This window comes from Bos taurus, chromosome 10 (assembly GCF_002263795.3).
Source record: "Bos taurus isolate L1 Dominette 01449 registration number 42190680 breed Hereford chromosome 10, ARS-UCD2.0, whole genome shotgun sequence".
Classification (NCBI taxonomy): domain Eukaryota; kingdom Metazoa; phylum Chordata; class Mammalia; order Artiodactyla; family Bovidae; genus Bos; species Bos taurus.
This window is the reverse complement of record NC_037337.1, coordinates 70,706,608-70,728,633: the sequence shown is the minus strand read 5'-3', so window position 1 is coordinate 70,728,633 and position 22,026 is coordinate 70,706,608. Positions and strand designations below refer to the sequence as shown.

Here is a 22,026-nt window from a genome sequence, read left to right as displayed (position 1 = left end):
TAAAATGACACAAACCAAGTCTTTAAATAATTTTCTACATTTCTGATCCCACCTTCAATCATAATCTAAATGCCACAGAAAAGTAGCATTTATTGAATATCTGCTAAGCACCAAGCACTGAATTAATTAGATGCTTTATTAATCTGCCCAACAATCCATGTTTGGCATTAACAAAGTTACTACTCAGAGCAGCCAAAAAATTCCCTCCATAGCATCTAGTACCTTGCCATGCAATCAATGGGCACTAAACAGACATTTATTAAACTGAAAATTAACCAAACAAAAATACACACATACACATATACACGTGCAAAGATGAAATACAATTTTGAATACCATGAACTAAAAAAATCTAATTTTTGGACTAGATGATTTCTAGATAAATCCAGTATAACTGAAATATTATAAGTATGTCAACTCAAAAGAATGGTGTACTTTGTGCAATAATTTCTACATTACAGATATCAAAACTCTAAATATCAGTAGTTAAAGACGGTTTTCATTTGTATAGCCATTCATATTTTTAAAATATTTTCACAGTCATTTCATTATTTATATCTTTAATAATTATGCAACATTTACATCACAAAATCAGATTAGGATCTTACTTCTTTTCTCTCTTTCTGTAAGCTTGAAGCAGGCATGCTCCTTATAGGTGGATTTCGAAGATGATCCTCTTTTTGTTTTTGAGAATGTTTTCTTAGAATTACAGAGTTGTTTACAGTTTTATCTTGTGTGTTGGTTTTAATATATTTATTCATGTTGTGAGCTCTCTTGTTCCTTTCATTCTTCTGATCAAATCTCTTTTGTTCATAATCTTTTCTTGTCAGTTCATCCTTAACATAACCAAAATTAAAATTACTTAAAATCTATCCAAGTAGTAACACTTCACATCCAAAGTTGTTGTTGTTTAGCTGCTAAGTTGTATCTGACTCTTTAGCAACCCCATGGACTGTAGCCTGCCAGGCTCCTCTGTCATGGTATTTCCCAGGCAAGAATACTGGAGCAGGTTGTCATTTCCTTCTCCAGGGGAGCTCCCTGACCCAGGGATCAAATCCATGACTCCTGTGTCCCCAGCACTGGCAGGTGGATTCTTTACCGCTGAGGCACCATGGAAGCCCATTTTTTCCTACTGTTACAGAAATATGATTTAGCAGTTTTAAAAGCTTTATAAATAAATGATATTGGTTCACATATGAATAAAAATTCTTTTTAGAATAAACAAAAAAAAATTTTAAAGACTATTATTTTATGGAGCAGAGGAATGAGAAACAGTAGATGATCTTCAGGGATAAGAGGGCAATTTTTCATCATAGAGGTTTTTATACTTTTTGATGTTTAAACCATATGAATATAGTAACTTCAAAAATTAAATTAAAAAAAAAGTTTTCAAAAAGTAAAAATTTTGTACTAAAGCTCTGAGATATTTATAAAGTAGAAGTTACTTGAAGGTTTAAAGAAGCATATTTTGCATGAAATGTACTGTTACAGAGTTACATATATTGCTAGTCATCTGAAGAACCAGAGGTGAACTCCAAGTCTTTTGACCCTTAGGTCAATTTTTTTTCTGGTGCATCACATAGCAGCTAATATAAACTCTGTAACTGTATTTAGAGATACATATTCTTAAAACAACAGTGTTTAAAAGTGTATTTTAGAGAGCTCCCTGGTGGTCCAGTGGTTGACTCTATGCTTTCACTGTCAAGGGCCCAGATTCAAACCCTGGTCAAGAAAGTAAGATCCCAAAAGCTGCATGGTGTAGCCATAAAAAAAAAAAGAAACAGACAACAAACAATGCAACACACACACATACAACCTCCCCACCCCCTCAAAAAAAGTGTATTTTAGTGTGCTATGGAAACCAAACTAACACTTCACCCTGCTGCAACTGAGTAAGCATATACACATATCTTACAGTCAGGAAAAAAACACTTTGCACTTACAGGTAAAAATGAGTTAACTTGTCTAGTTTTGCTTAAAAATACATAAAATATTGAGAAACTTCCTTTAAATTACTGACCACCTAATAAAAAAAACTCTCCTGAATTTTTGCAATACTCATGTCTGTAGATACACCATAAGATGTGTGGAAGTGAGAAAGTGGCAATTTTTCCATCTGGAACTGACTTCTGTAAACACAGTAACCTTAGAGATTTTTGTGGAGTATTCTCCTTTTAAGTAACTTTGATGCTTTTACTTTGGTAAGCCAATGCTTCTAAATCTGCTGTCTTCTTAAGTATACTTTTTTATGTCTATTTTCTTTTCCAAATGCTTTTGCTAAATTTTCTTTGAAATCACTCATATTTTAGTAGTTATCTACAATTTTCCAGTTAACAGCCATAATACAATTTATGAGACAAAGCACATGATGAATAAAATGGACCTTATTACTAATAAGTACAATGGGTGATAGAGTGAAATTAAGACTTATAAGTGGACTTATAAGGAATATTTTGAGAATAGCTATGATACTTATAAATTGGAATCAATGGTATCTCTTAAGAATTCACTTAATTCTTTTCAATACCTACTTGAATTTCTGCAGAAATGGTTTTAATCCAGTCATCTACAGTCTTTTTGATCCGAATCTTCTCTGATATCTCCCTACAAAAGAGAAAAAAGAATTTTTTTAGATTAACATTAAAGGTCCTAAGAACAGATCTCTTATCTAGCTTTGAATCTATTGTGTAGCCCAATAGCCTTCATCTGAAAAGGAAAAGCCAACGTTATTAGTTTCATCAAATGTTTCAAGGATGCCTGCAAAGCATATGTAGATTCCAGTAAATTCGTATGAAAAAGAGAAAAAAAAAATTAAAGAGAAAATTAACACCTGTGAAAAATAATAGCAGCATGTGTATAACCAAATTCCAACTTTATAATAAGCCCACACTATCAAAGGCAATGAAGAATCTTTTCTAAACATCAAAACACATTAAAGCAAAAGGAAGTGCTTAGAAAAAAAAGGAGAGAGACTGTAAACTGGCAGTTTCATAAAAAACCTTGGGATGCCAACATCCTGTCCTACCTGTTGTTAGATAGAGCATTGATAAATGAATACATGGCAGCTCCATCCTTTGCACGAATTATAGCTTCCAGATTTTCTTCAAGTACTTTTTTATTATTTTGTACTCCTCTTAAAATCTTCTCAGCATCTTTCAATACAGATCTTGTATTTGTTATTTGAAGCTTAACGGAATTCTGTGGAAGATCTGCAAGCCCTGACATCTGAGATTCTTTCAACTTAAAAGAAAAAAGGCAAGAATATCAATATGTAAAACTTATATTCATATTTTAATCCACATAAGAGCTGTTAGTATAGTTTGGGGCATATACCACACCAGTCTAAGGAATGAATTTGTCAAATTGAAGAGCTATAAAAGAATACTCGGCAACTAAAGTTTCTTTCCATTTAGATGTATACTGTGAATGTTCAGTGGCATGGAGCTGGGAAGCCCATAGTAGTTCAGTGGCCTATAAAAGCTCTATCTGCTGAAGAAAGCTAAACAAATTAAGAGTACCTTGGCTCTGGGTAGCCAGGGCAGACAATGTGAACTGGATAAACAAAGGCCATTCGCATTCCCCTTCCGCCTTCCTTCCTCTCCAACAGAAGCTTGAGAGTGACAGCTGGCCACGTGGCTCACTCTCAGCCAAGGAGTAAGAAGTAGAAATCACCTGAAGAGGGCTTTTGGAAAAGTTTTGTAAGGGAAACAAGTTGGGCTCACATGTCTTTCAGTGCTCTTCATCCTCCTCCTGCTTTGTCTTGGTAACTTTATTTCTTCATAATTTTTACCTTTGCTCATCATTAATTTCAAGACTGTTCACACTTTACCTGGAGTATGCTATTCGTTTCTTTCCTCTTTTGATCAAGTTCATGAATATCATCAGACTTCTGCACAGTCACTTTAGCTGTTCCTAGTTCTTCACAGGAAGGAAATCTTTGAGTGGCTATAGTATCAAGGCTGAAAAAGATTTCAAAGTAAAGTTTTCTAAATTGCCATAAATTCAGTAAACATTTGATGATATAAATCTTTGAAACATTCTTAGTTATATGAATTCTAAATGGGTCCTATTAAAATTGTACAAAGAATCAGTCAATTATGTGGTTAAACATACAAAACACAAAAATTGCAAGGAACAAAATTACTCTGACCAGATTGGTTTAAGAATAGTAGGAAAAGAGCAGAAAATGGTTTTGCTTTGAAGAAACTAATGTGCAGAAGCACTTCTAGAATGGTAGAGTAATAACCTCTAAAAATCTACTCCTGAATAAAAGCAAACAAAACACTAGCTGCTGCTGCTGCTACCGCCAAGTCGCTTCAGTCGTGTTCGACTCTGTGCGACCCCATAGACGGCAGCCCACCAGGCTCCCCTGTCCCTGGGATTCTCCAGGCAAGAACACTGGAAAAACCAGCAAAAATGGTCAAATCAGCTTTTTCAGAATGGTGGAAATTAAACAAAAGCTTGTAGGAACACTTACTTAACAAAAATGACTGACAAGAACAGCAAACTCTAAGATACTTTAAATTGCTCAATTCCCAGAGGCCTTTCCCCAACTCTGAGTAGCTTTGAAAATCAACAGCCTCATCATCACTGTAGCTGTGAAAACCGACAGCCTCACAGCCACTAAAAGGGTGGAAAAAGTGTGGAGCTCCTCAAAAAAGTCATATTCACAAGGTTTCTCCTTAAATCTGACTCAGTGAGAAATCCCATCCCAGGGTCATTTTTTTAAAACGGTGGCAACTGCTTAACATCTTAGCTGCCTGAGGGACTCATACCAGTTGAGGCAAACAGGAGGGTGGACAATAAGCAAAAACTGGGGAAGGAGATGTCCACGATGGAGCTGTTTGTTTTTTTAATTTCTGGCCACACCCCGTGGCATGTGGAACCTTAGTTCCCTGACCAGAGGTCCAAGCCACAGCCCCTGCACTGGAAGGTGGAGTCTTAACCACTGAACTGCCCGGCAAGTCCCCACGGTGGAGTCTGAAAAGCTCCGAAACACTACTAGGGCTCTAGAAGGTCACATGCATGTACAGGGCTCTATGCATGCACAAGAATGACCTAAGAAGGGCATAATCTTTCACATCTGGCTGACCATGAACTCTTTACGAGTAGGAAGTTAGGATTAAGATAGGCTTACAAACGGCTGGAGCACTGAAGGTGTTCCCCAGTGTATACACACACACACACACACACACACAGCCCCTCGGCAAAGATAGCGAGACTTACTCATTCAAAATAGTTAAGGAAATCTTCCAATCATTAGCTAACTTAACTAACCAAATGGAGACTTGCTACACATAAGAAAGAATAAAAATAACAGAATTAGTCCAGGAAAATCATTAAACAGCAACAATAAGAACAACAACAACCAGCAATAACAACAAACCCTGGTGGAGGGTGGGAGTTGATGGAAGAATCTAATTTCCAGAACTGGACCATTAAATTATTTTAAATGTCTAATTTTCAACAAAAAGTTGTAAGATACAAAGAAATAGGAAATATAGCTCAGACACAGGAAAAAGAATATCAGTAGAAACTATCCTTGAAGAACCCTAAATATTGGACTTAACTAGAGAAAGTCCATAAATCAGCACCTATAATTAGAGAAAAGTATCAGTCCCTGGGTTGGGAAGATCTCCTGGAGGACAGCATGGCAACCCACTCCAGTACTCTTACCTGAGAAATCCCCTGGATAGAGGAGCCTGGCAGGCTACAGTTCATGAGGTTGCAAAGAGTCAGACACAACTGAGCAACTAACACTTTCAGTTTTCAAAAGAATGAAAGGACTGATGCTGAAGTTGAAGCTCCAATACTTTAGCCACCTGATGCAAAGAGCCAACTCACGGGAAAAGACCCTCATGCTGGGAAAGACTGAAGGCAAAAGGAAAAGGAGGGTGGCAGAGGATGAGATGGTTAGATACACTGACTCAATGGACAAATATGAGCCAACTCCAGGAGATAGTGAAGGACAGCGGAGCCTGGTGTCCAGGAGTCCATGGGGTTGCAATAAGTCAGACATGACTTAGAGACTGAACAACAACAACAAAAATAATAATGAAGTCTTGGGAATTCCCTGGTGGTCCAGTGGTTAGGACTCCATGCTTTCACCACTCCATACTTTCCAGTGGTTAGCACTCCATGCTGAGGACCTGGGTTCAATCTCTGGTCAGGGAACTAAGATCCTACAAGCCATGGAGCAAGATCAAAATAAATAAATAAATAAATAAGAATGAAGTCTCATCAAACAAAGAATACCAAAAAAGTTGAAAACTACTAGACTTCTGTGGCAGTACAGTGGATAAGAATCTGCCTACCACTGTGGGGGACATGAGTTCCATTCCTGGTCTGGGAAAATTCCATATGCCGTGAAGCAACTAAAGCTCATGCACTACAACCACTGAGCCCATGCGCCATAGAGCCCACGTGCCATACAGCCCACATGCCACAACTACGGAGCCCACACACCTAGAGACCACCCTCTGCAATAAGAGAAGACACAATGAGAAGCCTGTGCGCTGCAACAAAGAGTAGGCCCCACTTACCACAACCAGAGAAAGCCCACGAGCAGCAACAAAGACCCAGTGCAACCAAAAATAAATAAATAAATAATTAAAAAAAAAAAAAAAAAGCTATTTTTAAAAAAAGAGAAATTCTGGAGTTGAAAAATATAGCAACTGAAATGTAAAATTCGCCTGATAGGCTAAACTGCATATTCAGATTGGTAAGAGAAAGAATCAGCAAATTTAAAGATAGGTTAATTGAGATTATCCAGTGAGAGGAATGGGTTCCCAGGTAGTGCTAGTGGTAAGGAATCTGCCTGACAATGCAGGAGATGCAAGCGACTTGGGTTTGATCTCTGTGTCGGAAAGATGCCCTGGAGTAGGAAATGGCAACCCACTCCACTATTCTTGCCTGGAAAATTCCATGGACAGAGGAGCCTGGTGGGCTATAGTCTATGGGGCCGCAAAGAGTTGGGCGTGACTGAGTGACTGAGCACAGTTTGAAGAACAGAGCAAAAAAAGAATGAGAAAAACTAAAATCCTTAAGACCTGTCAGATACCATCAAGCATACCAACAGACAACATAGCCTAAGGAGAAAAAAAAAGGTTATGTGTACTATTGAACTGTGTAAAAAAATAACGGCCAAAAAATTCCCCAACATGAATGTTAATTCACTCATCCAAAGATCAACACAATTTTAGGAGGATGAACTCAAAAAGATCCACATTTAGACATACCAAACTGTCAAAAGCCTAAGACAAAGAGAGAATCCTTAAAGATAAAAGTGATTAATTATATACAAAGTATTCTTAGTAAGATTAATAGTATATTTCGCATCAGAAGTCATGAAATCTAGAAGGTAGTAAAATGATACATTCAAAGCAGTAAAAGGACAAGAGTATCTACCAAAGATTCTGCATCCAGTAAAACTATGCTTCAAAGATAGAAATTATGACATTTCCAGATAAATAAAACTGAGAGCATTCATCACTAGCAGACCTACCCTATAGTAAATACTAAAAAGAGTCCCTTAGGGTGAAATAAAAGGACGTTATGCACTAACTCAAATCCACATGAAATAAAGAGTATGGGTGAAAGTTAACTGTATAGGTAAATATAAAAGACAGTATTAAATTATTTGTTTATAACTCTCTCCTTCTATCTGATATAAAAGACAACTGTGTAAAACAGTAATTATCAAGCTGCAGAGACAAGCTTATAATGTATAAAGACACAATTTGTATGATAATAATGGCAGAAAGAGGAGGGAGTCTATCTATATTGCAGTAAAGTTTCTGAATCCTATAGAAATTAAACTGGTATTAATCCGAACTAGATTGTTTTAAATTAAGATGTTAATTGTAGTTCCTAGGGCAACTACTGAGAAAATAACTCAAAAAAAAAAAAAAAAAAGCAATAAGGGAATTAAAATGTTATACTAGAAAATATCTATTTAATGTTAAAAAAAAAAAAAAGACACTATGGAGGAATAGTGGAATAAAAAAAAGACCTAAGATATATAAAAACATATAACAACATGACAGACATAAATCTTACTTTATCAGCAATTACACTACTGGTAACAGACTAAAATTGTACAATATCTCCTTATGAGATTACACAAAATGTAGCTTGTTTAGTTTTTGTTACTGTAGTTTTCATGACATTCAAGAAAAATTTATATTGGCTGACTATACCTTGACTTTTACTACTTACTTGACTTTTTAAAAACTTTTTATAATGTAAAGTTTCAAACACAAAAGTAGAAAGAGTAGTATAATGACCTCTATATACCCCTATTTACCTACATCAATAACTAACTCATGGCTGTCTTCATTTCATTTATACTTCCAACCTGGTTTTCCCCACCCTGCAATGGATTATTATTGAAGCAAATCCCAGATATCATTTAATCAGAAATGAATAGTAAATAATTTACATTTTGAGAAAATTAGATGTATTCATTTGGTGGCTTAGATGGTAAAGAATCTGCCTACAGTGCAGGAGACCTGGGTTCAAACCCTGGGTTGGAAAGATTCCCTAAAGAAGGCAAAGGCTACCCACGCCAGCCAGCATTCTGGCCTGGAGAATCTCCATGGACAGAAGAAACTAGCAGGCTGCAGTCCATGGGGTCACAAAGAGTCAGACGCAACTGAGCAACTAAACACACACATTGTATAATTACAGAAAAGAGGAAAGATATATTAGCAGAAAAAAATGGTAACTAAACCTAAGACAATTTTTAAAAGCGATCTTATAAATCCATTAAAATTCCTGAAAAAATTTTAGAAATATTAAAAAAAAAATTCTGTTCAATTTAGTTTGTATTCCAATCTCATTTTTACCTGTTTCTCCTCTCAGGATTCCATCCCATTTTTGACCTAGCTAGTGAGGTTTTGTCTGAAGATTCACTTATTCTTGTCAAAGAATCATGGTTATTCAGAATTTGCTCCAAGAATCCTACACTTCCTACAATACAAGAAATATAGTATCATTTTTCAAGTACTAATTCATTTCTCTTTTATATAATAGCTCACACATATTTGTACTAAATTAGTTTCACATGGTAATGATCTACTCATTTCACTCTACAAGGTAGACTACATATACATCAAAAACTAAGTATTTATAACTCACAGAAACTATACTTGTAAAAGTTTAGGCCTGAATTAATTTCCATTACAGAAGAAAAAAGAGTATGATTGAGAAGTAACATCATGGGAAAGCCCTGTATACAGAAATATTTTTATAAACAGTAAAAGGGAGATTTAACAGTTTCTTCATAACTAGTATTGGTTGACTCTTTCTTTTAGCCTCATCTTTAATGAGACTACTTATCAATTTTTTTGGGTGGTTAAGGTTGGTTTACTTAATAAAGATTATATTTTTTAAATTACTTAAGAGTCTTTAAATATGTCCAGGACAAGATTGAATACATTTATATAATTCCAAAAACGATAGCTTATACTTAACATTTCTGCTTACTTTTACTATAAATACTATAAGGGTCTAAAACAAATTATTATTTCTTGTCACTTATAAAGGTTATTAGCATTTTTCTAACTGAACATAATAAATGTTAATTTCTTAGTTTTATTATTCAAACTCACACTTAAAAATAATATAAGTAAACATGATAATCAGCTTACTTTCAACAATGCATTATTTTTTATTTATTAATGACATATTTTTCATTAAAGGTTTACATAATAACTTGCAGAAGATAGAATAATTACAAAGGTTTATCTCCAACTCCTTCTACAGAGAATCAAAAGAAGCTTAATTTGCCTGGTATCACTTAAAGAAAAATATTAAGAACTGAGGTCCCACTTCAGTTTATTTGCTGTTTTTTTTTTAAGTCACTCAGTTGTGTCTGACTCTCTAAGACCCCATGGACTGTCACCTACCAGTCTCCTCTGTTCATAGGATTTCCCAGGCAAGAATACTGGAGTGGGTTAGGGTTACTCTTTCCTTCTCTAGTGGATCTTCCTGACCCAGGAATTAAATTCGTGTCTCCAGCCTGGCAGGCAGATTCTTTACCACTGAGCCATCTGGGAAGTCCACATGAGGGAATTATAAATCCTAAATGTGGAAATCTGTTCCTAACTTGAGATAGGTCTAACAAAAGTTGTTGCTTTTGTTGTTTAATCGCTTAGACGTGTTCAATTCTTTTGCAACCCCATGGACTACAGGCCACCAGGCTCCTCTGTCCATGGGATTTCCCAGACAAGAATACTGGAGTGGGTTGCCATTTCCTTCTCCAGGGGCTCTTCCTGACCCAGATAGCAAACCTATGTCTCCTACATTGGCAGGCTGACTTCCTGGTAAAGAATCTGCTTGCCAACACAGCAGACACCAGAGATGCAGGTTCGATCCCTGGGTCGGGAAGATCCCCGGAGTAGGAAATGGCAACCCTACTCAAGTAATCTGCCTGGAAAATTCCATGAACAGAGAAGCCTGGTGGGCTTCGACCTGTTGGACACGACCGAGCACAGCACGGTGACAGAGTCACCAGGAAAGCCCCTAATAAAAGTAGTGTGTGCTAATCATAATTGCTTTATTACCTGCATGACATGAAAGCTCCATATTTTCTTTTTCTTCTATAGGATTTTCCTTCTTTGATATTTTATCATCCTTTGAAACAGGAACAGGAGCAAATCTGCGAGGTGCTGGTGTCTCCAACGGAGATCTCTGTTTATCAAAACTTGTATCTTCAACCTCTCTTGAAGGTGCTTCAACAGAAAATTAAGAAAATAATAAATTTAACTTACTTTTAAAAAAAATTTAAATTATAACATTACTCTTCCCCATGTTTTAAAAATAAAACCAAAATTCTATAGGATACTCAAGTTATTAACAAATATATAGAAATAACTTCATCCTCACTAGAAATCAAAATATAAACTATAAATACTTTATACTTAAACCTAATAAGAAAAAAATATGACAATATTCAGTGCTATTTAAGTTGTGATGAAAATGGCAAAGCCAGACACTGCTCATGGCAATGAAAACTGAGAAGGCCATCTGGTACTAAGTACGTGTGCTTAGTTGTTCAGTCATGTCTGACTCTTTGTGACTCCATAGACTGTAGCCTGCCAGGCTCCTCTGTCCACGGGATTCTCCAGGCAAGAATACTGGAGCGGGTTGCCATGCCCTCCTCCAGGGGATCTTCCCAACCCAGGGATTGAACCCAGGTCTCCCACATTGCAGGCAGATTCTGTACTAGCTGAGCCACCAGGGAAGCCCAGTACTAAGTATAGCAAGTCTTAAAATTTTTATACACTTTGATCTAGAGATCCCACTTTAGTGAGCACAAAACACATTGTTGCTATTGTTCAGCTGACCCAGGGGTCCAACACTTGTCTCTTCACTGGCAGGTGATTCTTTACCACTGAGCCATCCTTGACCACTGAGCCACCAGGAAAGCCCACAAACTGACAACTATAAACAGTGAGCAGGGAAACCTGAGTTCCTGCTGCAGCTCTGACACTCCCAATTCTCAAGCCAGGTGACCTAGAGCAGACAGTCATAAACTTTCTTTCTTCATTTTCCTCCCTTTACAACTTAAAAAATGACTCACATTACTTCACAGAAGTTTAAGATCCACACATTTGTGGGAGACATAAAGCAACTTGCAAGTATCAGTTCAGTTCAATCGCTCAGTCGTGTCCGACTCTTTGCGACCCCATGAATCGCAGCACGCCAAGCCTCCCTGTCCATCACCATCTCCCAGAGTTCACACAAACTCACATCCATTGAGCCGGTGATGCCATCCAGCCATCTCATCCTCTGTTGTCCCTTCTTCCTCCTGCCCCCAATCCCTCCCAGCATCAGAGTCTTTTCCAAAGAGTCAACTCTTCGCATGAGGTGGCCAAAGTACTGAAGTTTCAACTTTAGCATCATTCCTTCCAAAGAACACCCAGGGCTGATCTCCATTAGAATGGACTGGTTGGATCTCCTTGCAGTCCAAGGGACTCTCAAGAGTCTTCTCCAACACCACAGTTCAAAAGCATCAATTCTTCAGCGCTTAGCTTTCTTCACAGTCCAACTCTCACATCCATATATGACCACCATAGCCTTGACTAGACAGACCTTTGTTGGCAAAGTAATGTCTCTGCTTTTGAATATGTTATCTAGGTTGGTCATAACTTTTCTTCCAAGGAGTAAGCGTCTTTTAATTTCATGGCTGCAGTTACCATCTGCAGTGATTTTGGAGCCCCCAAAAAATAAAGTCAGCCACTGTTTCCCCATCTATTTCCCATGAAGTGATGGGAACAGATGCCATGATCTTCGTTTTCTGAATGTTGAGCTTTAAGCCAACTTTTTCACTCTCCTCTTTCACTTTCATCAAGAGGCTTTTTAGTTCCTCTTCACTTTCTGCCATAAGGGTGGTGTCATCTGCATATCTGAGGTTATTGATATTTCTCCTGGCAATACTGATTCTAGCTTATGCTTCTTCCAGCCCAGTGTTTCTCATGAAGTACTCTGCATATAAGTTAAACAAGCAGGGTGACAATATACAGCCTTGATGTACTCCTTTTCCTATTTGGAACCAGTCTGTTGTTCCATGTCCAGTTCTAACTGTTGTTTCTTGACCTGCATATAAGTTTCTCAAGAGGCAGGTCAGGTGGTCTGGTATTCCCATCTCTTTCAAATTTTCTACAGTTTATTGTGATCCACACAGTAAAAGGCTTTGGCATAGTCAATAAAGCAGAAATAGATGTTTTTCTGGAACTCTCTTGCTTTTTCCATGATCCAGCAGATGTTAGCAATTTGATCTCTGGTTCCTCTGCCTTTTCTAAAACCAGCTTGAACATCTGGAAGTTCACAGCTCACGTATTGCTGAAGCCTGGCTTGGAGAATTTTGAGCATTACTTTACTAGCATGTGAGTGCAACTGTGTAAGTATAAGGAGCCTTTAATATGTCTGTAATGTAACAATGTCCTAACAAATCAAATGTCAGGAATAATGTACTACATGGATCTTATATATCACTAAAGGGATAGGCTCTTGATTTTCATCAGTTCATTATTCAAATATCAGTAACTTTGAGATACATTTTTTGGTAAGAGTTTAAATTCCAAAGGTTTAACACAAATAAGTTGTGTATTCCTTTGTTATTATAAACAGATTTTTAAAATTTCATTAAAATAGACTTGTATTACGCCTTGAAAATATTTAGAAATAGTTTATAATTGTACTCAGGTGGTTTCTCCCCTGACAGAATGAAGAAAAACAGTAAATATGCAGTTTGTCAGAGTATTGGTGAACTGCTAACAAGCAGTTTCAATGCTGTGTATATGTGTGTATGTTGGTTGCTCAGTTGTGTATGACTCTTTGTACCCCCAGGACTGTAGCCCTCCAGACTCCTCTGTCCATGAAAATCTCCAGGCAAGAATATTGGAATGGGTTGCCATTTCCTTCTCCAGGGGAGCTTCCCAACCCAGGGATCGAACCCAGGTCTGCTAGATAAGTTAAACTTTTCTAAATTTATGTAGAAATGCTTCTGACAATTTATGAACGTTATTAATTAAAACCATTAAATAGAACATGATCCATAACTTGGCTGAACAATTTTCAAAATAATCTAGAAATTACTTGGCTGAAAAAAATCCCTAATTTTATAAAATTAAGAGTCTCTTATAACCTAGTAAATAAGTTTTCTGCTTACAAACTACAAAGAACATTCATAGCTGGCATCTTTTATTCATAGAGAACTACATATTTTTACCTTGTTTGGAAGTAAAGACATTATGTGAAGACAGATTACTGCTACCAAAATTCAAACGGTCTGGTTTCACAGAATACTTTTCCACTGCTCTAGAAGGAGGTACAGTAACAGGCTGAAAGCTACTAGTCTTCAGTGCAGCACTGATGAAATGAGCCTAGAAAACATAAAATAACTTTGTTAAGTTCAAACATCACCTCAAAGAGTTAGATGACAAAATATCTTGAAATTTATAGGAGGACCTGAAGACAATCTATTAGATTTAATAAATAATAACAATATAAACATTACATGCAACTACTCACTGCAGGAGCAATGCTACTGGAAAGACACAGTAACACAAAGACTCGGGTTACGTCTGGCTCTACAGTGTGGCCCTGATCATTTGTTCTAAACCTCAGTTTCTTCCTCTTCTCCTCAGAGCTGGCTCATCAGACACTCCTGATGCCTCAGGAAACACTAAGACACTACTGTCTCCTAGAGACACTCTCTCTAGGAGAGAACCAGGAGAAAGGGACCCTAGCCCTTGACCTCTACTTAAACCAGAGAATTCAGAACCAAAACATCTCATCTTTTAAATACTGATGATAAGATTTTATTTAAAGGTTTAAAAACCATTGGTAGAAAGCACTAAAATAAAACTGTAGCTTTGTGTAGTAGCAGCAGTAAAATATTCATTTACATATAAATGGAAAGCACAGTGACAACACAGTTTTTAACAGTATTTATTAAAATAGCTGAAATGTGCTCATATCATAACTAATAAAACTGATTTTAAAAGAGTCTTATGCTAGGCAAAAAAAAAAAAAAACAAAAAGAATTCTTAAAAGAATTTTACAGAATTCTTAAAAGTGTGCTGAGATCCCTCTACATAAAACAGATGGATGGATTCAAAGAATTTCATTTCATTAAGCATTAACTGAATTATGAAAATACTTTACATGTCATAAGTTCAATTTTCTCTATAGTTATAAATTCCACAAACAAGATGTCTGAATTAGCAAAAGATTTCATTCTTCAAAAATGATAAAGTTAATAAATTATGTGTTTATTTATGGAAGGATAAATGAATGGCAGAAAGGCACTTAGAACTATGTTAAAAAAAGAAATCAATGTGCTTTTCAAACGTGTAATCTCATTCTATCCTAAACAACAAAAATAAAATTGTTTTCTAGGTAAAGAAATCAAGACTCAGAGAAGCAAAGATTTCTGTAGACTGGGGACCAGCACTCTGATAGGCCCACTCCTGGCCTCTCCAGATGACGTGCTACACGCTCAATTTTAGCAATGTACAGAGTACTTACTAAAACTTTATTTTATATGCCATAATCATTCAAATTAAATTAATATCAGTCACATCAAGATTTCAAGACAAACCCTATTAGGAAGTCTTAAAAATTATAGGATATTAGAGTTCACTCTATGATCTTATACTGAGCTATAATAAGCTTATTTTTGTATATTCTTCTGAATGCTACATTTAAATTGTATCTTTAAAAGTTTTTAAGGAGTACTAGGAGTGTGTGCTCAGTTCTGTCCAACTCTTTGGGACCCCATGGACTGTAGCCCGCCAGGTTCCTCTCTCCATGGGATTTTCCAGGCAGGAATACTCGAATGGGTTGCCATTTCCTACTTCAGGGTATCTTCCAAACCCAGGGATCAAACCCTCGTCTCTTGCATCTCCTGAACTGACATCACCTGGGAAATTCAAGTTGCACAGTAATAAGGGGTGGAGGCGAGGGGGTAAATTAAAAACAATGCATTTACAATGCTGGTCATTCACTCATTCTAAAAAATCTTTTTTAAAAAATCTGAGTACCTGAGTGCTGGGTACTATCCAAGGACTCGGAAATTTCAAAATAAATACGCTATACTATTAGCTGTCTGTGAGGATAACTTTCTTTATAATAGCCCTGTGCCTCATTCAAAAGGCATAAGAATGTTCATTCTTTTTAACTAGGTAAATGTAGAAGCAAATTTGTATACTAGGTGATTCTCATCCAAGGGTGTGTATCAGAATCACTAGAGAGCTTTCACGGATGTCCAGCCCTATATTAGACCTGCTATTTCAGAATTTCTGACCGGTATAAGCATGTGTATTTTTATAAAGCTCTCCGCGTGATTCTGAAGCACTTTGCCAGGCTAAGAACCATTGATATAAACAGAAAACTGCAATACAATATAAGCCCTTTTAAAATGCCATGAAAAGAAATATCACAAAAGAATGAAAAAAACAATTTTAAGGAGAGGTCTCACAAAGCTAGATACCTGAACCAGAACATGCAGAGTTCTTCTTTTCCACATAGAAGAAAAGAATGATGAACAAACAAACCATTATTTAATAACTAAAACTGTTACAATCTAAGGAGATGAACTACTGGAATAATCAATGAATATCAGCTTAGAGATCCAAGTGATGAAAGGTCACGGGATGTGTGGTCGCTTTATTACAGATACCTGAATATCGATTTGCTGTTGTTGCAGCTTTTCAAGATGCCGAATGTGTTGCTCCATGAACACATTCATTTGTTTTTCATGATCATGACAGTGTAGCGTCTCCTGTTTATTCTGCATGGTTGTCTGCTGTTCTGTAACACGCTGTAACTGTTTATCAGTCTCCTGTAACTTATTGAGTAATTCTGTAACAGAATTAACCTTTGCTTCCAACTCACTCTGCACCTAAAACAAAAATATCCAGACATCAAAAACATGCTCAATTATTAGAAAGGTTATATAAAGTGAACTGGTATAGAGAAATTATCAAACCAGAACTTTTACCCTCTATATTTCTTATGCTTCTAAAGCCTTTATTCTTAGAATCACAGAAATAAGGCAGAATAGCTATCCTTAACTAGATCTTTTTTCTCTTAAAAAATACCAAATTTGCCACATACAATTTTTATTTCGTCAGAAAACTAAGATCACAGCATCCAGTCCCATCACTTCATGGGAAATAGATGGGGAAACAGTGGAAACAGTGACAGACTTAATTTGGGGGGGACTCCAAAATCACTGCAGATGGTGACTGCAGCCATGAAATTAAAAGATGCTTGCTCCTTGGAAGAAAAGTTATGACCAACCTAGACAGTAAATTAAAAAGCAGACATTACTTTGCCAACAAAGGTCCGTCTAGTCAAAGCTATGGTTTTTCCAGTAGTTATGAATGGATGTGAGAGATGGACTATAAAGAAAGCTAAGCGCTGAAGAACTGATGCCTTTGAACTGTGGTGATGGAGAAAACTCTTGAGAGTCCCTTGGACTGCAAGGAGATCCAACCAGTCCATCCTAAAAGAAATCAGTCCTGAATATTCATTGGAAGAACTGATGCTAAAGCTGAAACTCCAATACTTTGGCCACCCGATGCAAAGAACTGACTCACTGGAAAAGACCCTGATGCTGGGAAAGATTGAAGGCGGGAGGAAAAGGGGAAGACAGAGGATGAGATGGTTGGATGGCATCACTGACTCAATGGACATGAGTTTGAGTAAACTCTGGGAGTTGGTGATGGACAGGGAGGCCTGGCGTGCTGCAGCCCATGCGGTTGCAGAGTCAGACACGACTGAGTGAATGAACTGAGTTTGGTCAGCAATCTTGGCTCTCCCACCTATTAGCTCTAAGACCTGATGCTGACTCTGACCTGTTTTTCAGTCTTCTCAGTTACAAATGGAGGGCTCTGCATATATGATCTGTATGGTCAATTCTAGCTCTAAAATTAGGATGTCCAGCCATCCCAGCTACCCAAGACTGAGTGGCTCCCAAGATGAGATACTCCACTGCTAAAACAAAGGAATCCAGGATTTTCTAGCAGTAACACAGGGATGAGAGTTAAGTCTCATAACTTCTGAGAAATAATACGTAACCACAGAGAACAACGAGAATGTCCCCAGTCACAGCTGGACACAACAATTACAAAATCAGTGTCTGGTACATTTTACAAAGAAGTTATGACTCTCTAGGAAGAAACAGATATACTTTTATCAGTGGAGCTGCTGCTGCAATGGCGGCGGCAGTTGCTGCAGCCACAGTTGTAGCTGAATCAATTCCACTGGGTGAAATTCTATTCTCCTGGGTAACAGGGTCCTTTTCTGTGCCTGCATCTTCTAAAAGCTGTACCTTCACCTCTTTAAAAACAGGCATGCTTTGAGTTCTGGAAATAAAAAGGAAAAAAAAGTCTATTCAATAAGCTATACTGAACCATTAGAAGAAATACCTACAAATGGCAATTTGCTGCAGGTGAATTTTCTTGATTTTTTTTTAAAAGATAAATTCCTATTTTTTGCTGTCAGCATATCAGTCATTTGGTTAATGAAATCTATTAAGGTTCAGGTCACCACACACTAAGAATGTTAAAAGATAATTCCCAGAAGGCACTGATAATTTCAGAAAATATGACTTACACATGTGAAAAAGACATGGGCACAATTACAATGATTTATAGTCAAGAAGTGCAAATCTGGGACTTCCCTGGTGGCCCAGTGGTTAAGAATCTACTCGCCAATGAGGGAGACACAGGTTCGATCCCTGGTCTGGAAGGATCCCGTCTGTCATGGAATAACTAAGGCCATGCACCACAACTGCTGATGCTCACATACATAGAGCCCATGCTCCTCCATAAGAGAAGCCAGCACAATGAGAAGTCCTGGCACCACAACAAAGAGTAGCACCCACTCACCACAAACAGAGAACACCCACATGCAGCAACAAAGACCCAGTGCAACCAAAAATAAAGAAAAATAAAATTTAAAACGTTTTTAAAAAGAAGTACAAATTTAAAACATACAGCAAAGGCTCTAAGTATTCAGGTATCAAGTTTTACTCCCAAAGGAAGACAACCCAAGAGGGACTATTAAAACTGCTGAAAAGAATTTCTAAGCTTCTAACTCATTTAGATTTAATAAATGTCACCTAATTTATTAAAACGGGCATAAAATACATTGCTAAGCAGTCTGGATTAAAGATGAATCCGGAAAATACATATTCACAATAAGGCATTTAACTAAACACTTATTAAAAAAAAAAAAAAAAGACTGGTCAATTTTGTGCTGTTTGGCCTAAAAGAAATTAAAGAAACACTGACAAACTTGAAGAGTGCCTAAGACAAGTCTAAGTAAAATCAGCAGGAATGTGCTTCATCTCCAGCTGCTGGATTTCCACCTTCTGAATTTTAAAGAAGGCATGGAGGTCTTAAACTTACTCCTCTTTGATGTTGCCTCATTTCTATTAAGAGCATCATTTGTCTCACATTCTCAAAATTTTGAAGTTATCTTAAGTTCTCTACCCTTCAGTTACCTTCTCATAACCAACTCAGTCATCAGGTTTTCTCAATTATTTCATCACAATTGCAGGAATCATGCCATGGAATTATAGAAGTAGGCGAACCCAATAGCCCAGCTTCCCTAATTTTCTTCATTTTACAGATGAAGAAAGAAACTGAGGTCCACAGAGATAATGGGATTTACCTGATCACGTCATAGAACTAGTAAGTAGCCAAGTTAAGGCCAATGCCCATAGACCGTCCCATGACATCAGGCTTTTTCTCTCAAAACAGCACTTCTCCCTTCATAATTCTGCTCAGTACAAAACCATCATCTCTTGCCAACTATTTCATTCTTCCGGTTTCTATTTGCTTAAAAACTTTTCACACAGATTTCACCATTCAAAAATCTCAAGTCATTCCTTATAGACAACTGAAATAGGCTAATTTCCTATTTGGCATTCTGCCCTAGGTTCCAACACATACTGTACTTTCTGTTTCCTCTCCCCAGTCACTCTGCTCTCACTGACTGCACTACACTGTTCTCACAGGTGACTCCAGGCTTTTTTTCACTCTCTTCTCTCAATCTTCTTCACCCAACTTGCTCTAACCTTCTTCCCAAGATTCAACAAAAGTCTTACCTTTTCAATAAGCCTGTTCTTGGGGACTTCTCTGGTCGTCCAGTGGTTAGGACTCCAAGTTCCCAATGCAGGGAACGTGGGTTCAACCTTGGGAACTAAGATCCTGAATGCCAAATGGCACAGCCAAAAAAATAAATATGCCTGTTCTTATAACACTTCCTCTTGATCTCTCCATTCATTAATTTCTTTTCATTTACTTTCGATGGGCTTCCCTGATGGGTCAGACAGTAAAGAATCTGCCCACAGGGCAGGAGATCCAGGTTTGATCCCTGGGTCAGGAAGATCACTGGAAAAGGGGATGGCTACCTACCCCAGTATTCTTGTCTGGAGAATTCCATGGACAGAGAAGCCTTGCGAGATACAATCCATGTGGTCGCACAGAGTCAGAAATGACTGAGGGACTAACACAACACTTACTTCCAATATCATATAACTGAGGTTTGACAGTCAGCCATCCTAGGGTTTAAATGGCTTCTCTTGTGGCTCAACTGGTAAAGAATCTGCCTGCAGTGCGGGACACCGGGGTTCAATGCCTGGGTTGGGAAGATCTCCTGGAGAAGGGAAAGGCTACCCACTCCAGTATTCTGGCTTGGAGAATTCCATGGACTGAATAGTCCATGAGGTCACAAAGAGTCATACACAACTGAGCAACTTTCACTTTCACAGAATAGACATTTAACAAAACTAAAGCTGAGCACCGAAGAATTGATGCTTTTGAACTGTGGTGTTGGAGAAGACTCTTGAGAGTCCCTTGGACTGCAAGGAGAGCCAACCAGTCCATTCTAAAAGAGATCAGTTCTGGGTGTTCTTTGGAAGGAAAGATTCTAAAGCTGAAACTCCAGTACTTTGGCCACCTCATGCAAAGAGTTGACTCATTGGAAAAGACTCTGATGCTGGGAGGGATTGGGGGCAGGAGGAGAAGGGGATGACAGAGGATGAGATGGCGGGATGGCATCACCAACTCGATGGACATTAGTCTGAGCGAACTCCGGGAGTTGGTGATGGACAGGGAGGCCTGGCGAGCTGCAATTCATGGGGTCTCAAAGAGTTGGACACAACTGAGAGACTGAACTGAACATGTTAACAAAATTAACAATGTATCGAATGTTTCCTCTCACAGCTCTAATCATGCATTCCTCCATCTATGCACCTATTCTCTCCCCAACTAAGCTCTAAGCAACCTGGAGTGGGGGACTTTTATACCACATAAAGAAAGAGCACAGAGTTGGTTCTAAATATACATTTAGCTGACTGGTGTACTAAGAAAATATAATTCAGATAATCCCTATCGTGTAGAATTTCTGTCTGAAGTCTGAATGTGATTTATCCTTTAAGATCTCTCATTCTGTATTAATATCTTAAATTGACCAACAAGAAAAATAACATTATAAGGCCAGACATCAACTTCTTTATAAGCTTTAAAATTTTATTTTTTCCTATTATCAAATTAAGAAATGCTCAATGCAGCAAATGAACTTCTAAGTGTAAAGAACTAGAAAAAATGCACATAATTCACCCACTCAGAAGAAACTATTCCTTTCCTTTTTATCTTTCTCTAGAACTTTTTTTATTCCTAAATCCTCTGAATGTGGCATCTATCTCAATACTACACTGAAACCACTCTTACGAAGGCCATTAATACCTCCTCTTGCTCAATTCAATGGACACTTTTCAGTCCTTATCTTTATGTCTGAGCAGCTATCAAACTTAGAACCTCACTTCCCCGGTTTTGTTAAGACCAAACTCTTCACCTCTGGATAAACCTTCTGAGCGGCACTTAGAAATCACGTTGCTTTCTCTGTACATCTCTTAAAGATTCGGTTTTCTTACAGATCTATCCTAAGCCATTTCTTTTCACTCTCACATTCCCACCAGGCCAATTCAACCACTTTCAGAGCTCAGATTACTATCTACATACAGATGACTTATATACATGGATTTCTAGCTTAGAAATCTTTTGCCAGTTTGACATCTATATGGCTTGGCGGGTAAAGAATCCGCCTGCAATGCAGAAGAGACCAGAGATAAGGGTCTGATCCCTGGGTTGGGAAGATTCCCTGGAGGAAGGGTATGGCAACCCACTCCAGTATTCTTGCCTGGAGAATTCCATGAACAGAGGAGCCTGGCGGGCTACAGTCCATGGGGTCACAAAGGGTCAGACGTGATTGAGCACATGGCACAGAGGTTCAATTTGCTATCAGACGCTTTTCACCTGGATGTCTCATAGGTATCTCAAACCCTTGCCAATGTCTAAAGTGAAATTTATTCCCCCAACACCTCCCCTTTTCAATGAATACTATTACTGACTGCATTTATACAAGTCAAAAATCTGGGATCCATCCTTAGCTCCTTCCTCATGGTCACATCTAAGCATCAATTCCTGTCAATTCTATCTCCAA

The 22,026-nt window shown here is 37.7% G+C and overlaps 1 protein-coding gene across 14 annotated transcripts in view; it reads right to left on the bottom strand.

The window, feature by feature from the left end:
* The window catches only part of KIAA0586, a 166,143-nt gene that overhangs the window by 135,815 nt on the left and 8,302 nt on the right, over positions 1-22,026 (bottom strand). For 13 of the 14 annotated variants that reach the window (XM_059890879.1, XM_010809415.4, XM_024998070.2 and 10 more), the window contains 9 exons: positions 17,705-17,879; positions 16,190-16,411; positions 13,736-13,889; positions 10,566-10,733; positions 8,847-8,970; positions 3,830-3,959; positions 3,026-3,240; positions 2,532-2,604; positions 609-836 (listed from right to left, as the gene is read on the bottom strand). In XM_059890879.1, the coding sequence (XP_059746862.1) occupies positions 609-836; positions 2,532-2,604; positions 3,026-3,240; positions 3,830-3,959; positions 8,847-8,970; positions 10,566-10,733; positions 13,736-13,889; positions 16,190-16,411; positions 17,705-17,879 (1,489 nt within the window). Of the gene's footprint in view, positions 1-608; positions 837-2,531; positions 2,605-3,025; positions 3,241-3,829; positions 3,960-8,846; positions 8,971-10,565; positions 10,734-13,735; positions 13,890-16,189; positions 16,412-17,704; positions 17,880-18,926; positions 20,782-22,026 lie in introns of those variants that run through there. The other variant, XM_059890878.1, reaches the window with a different exon arrangement.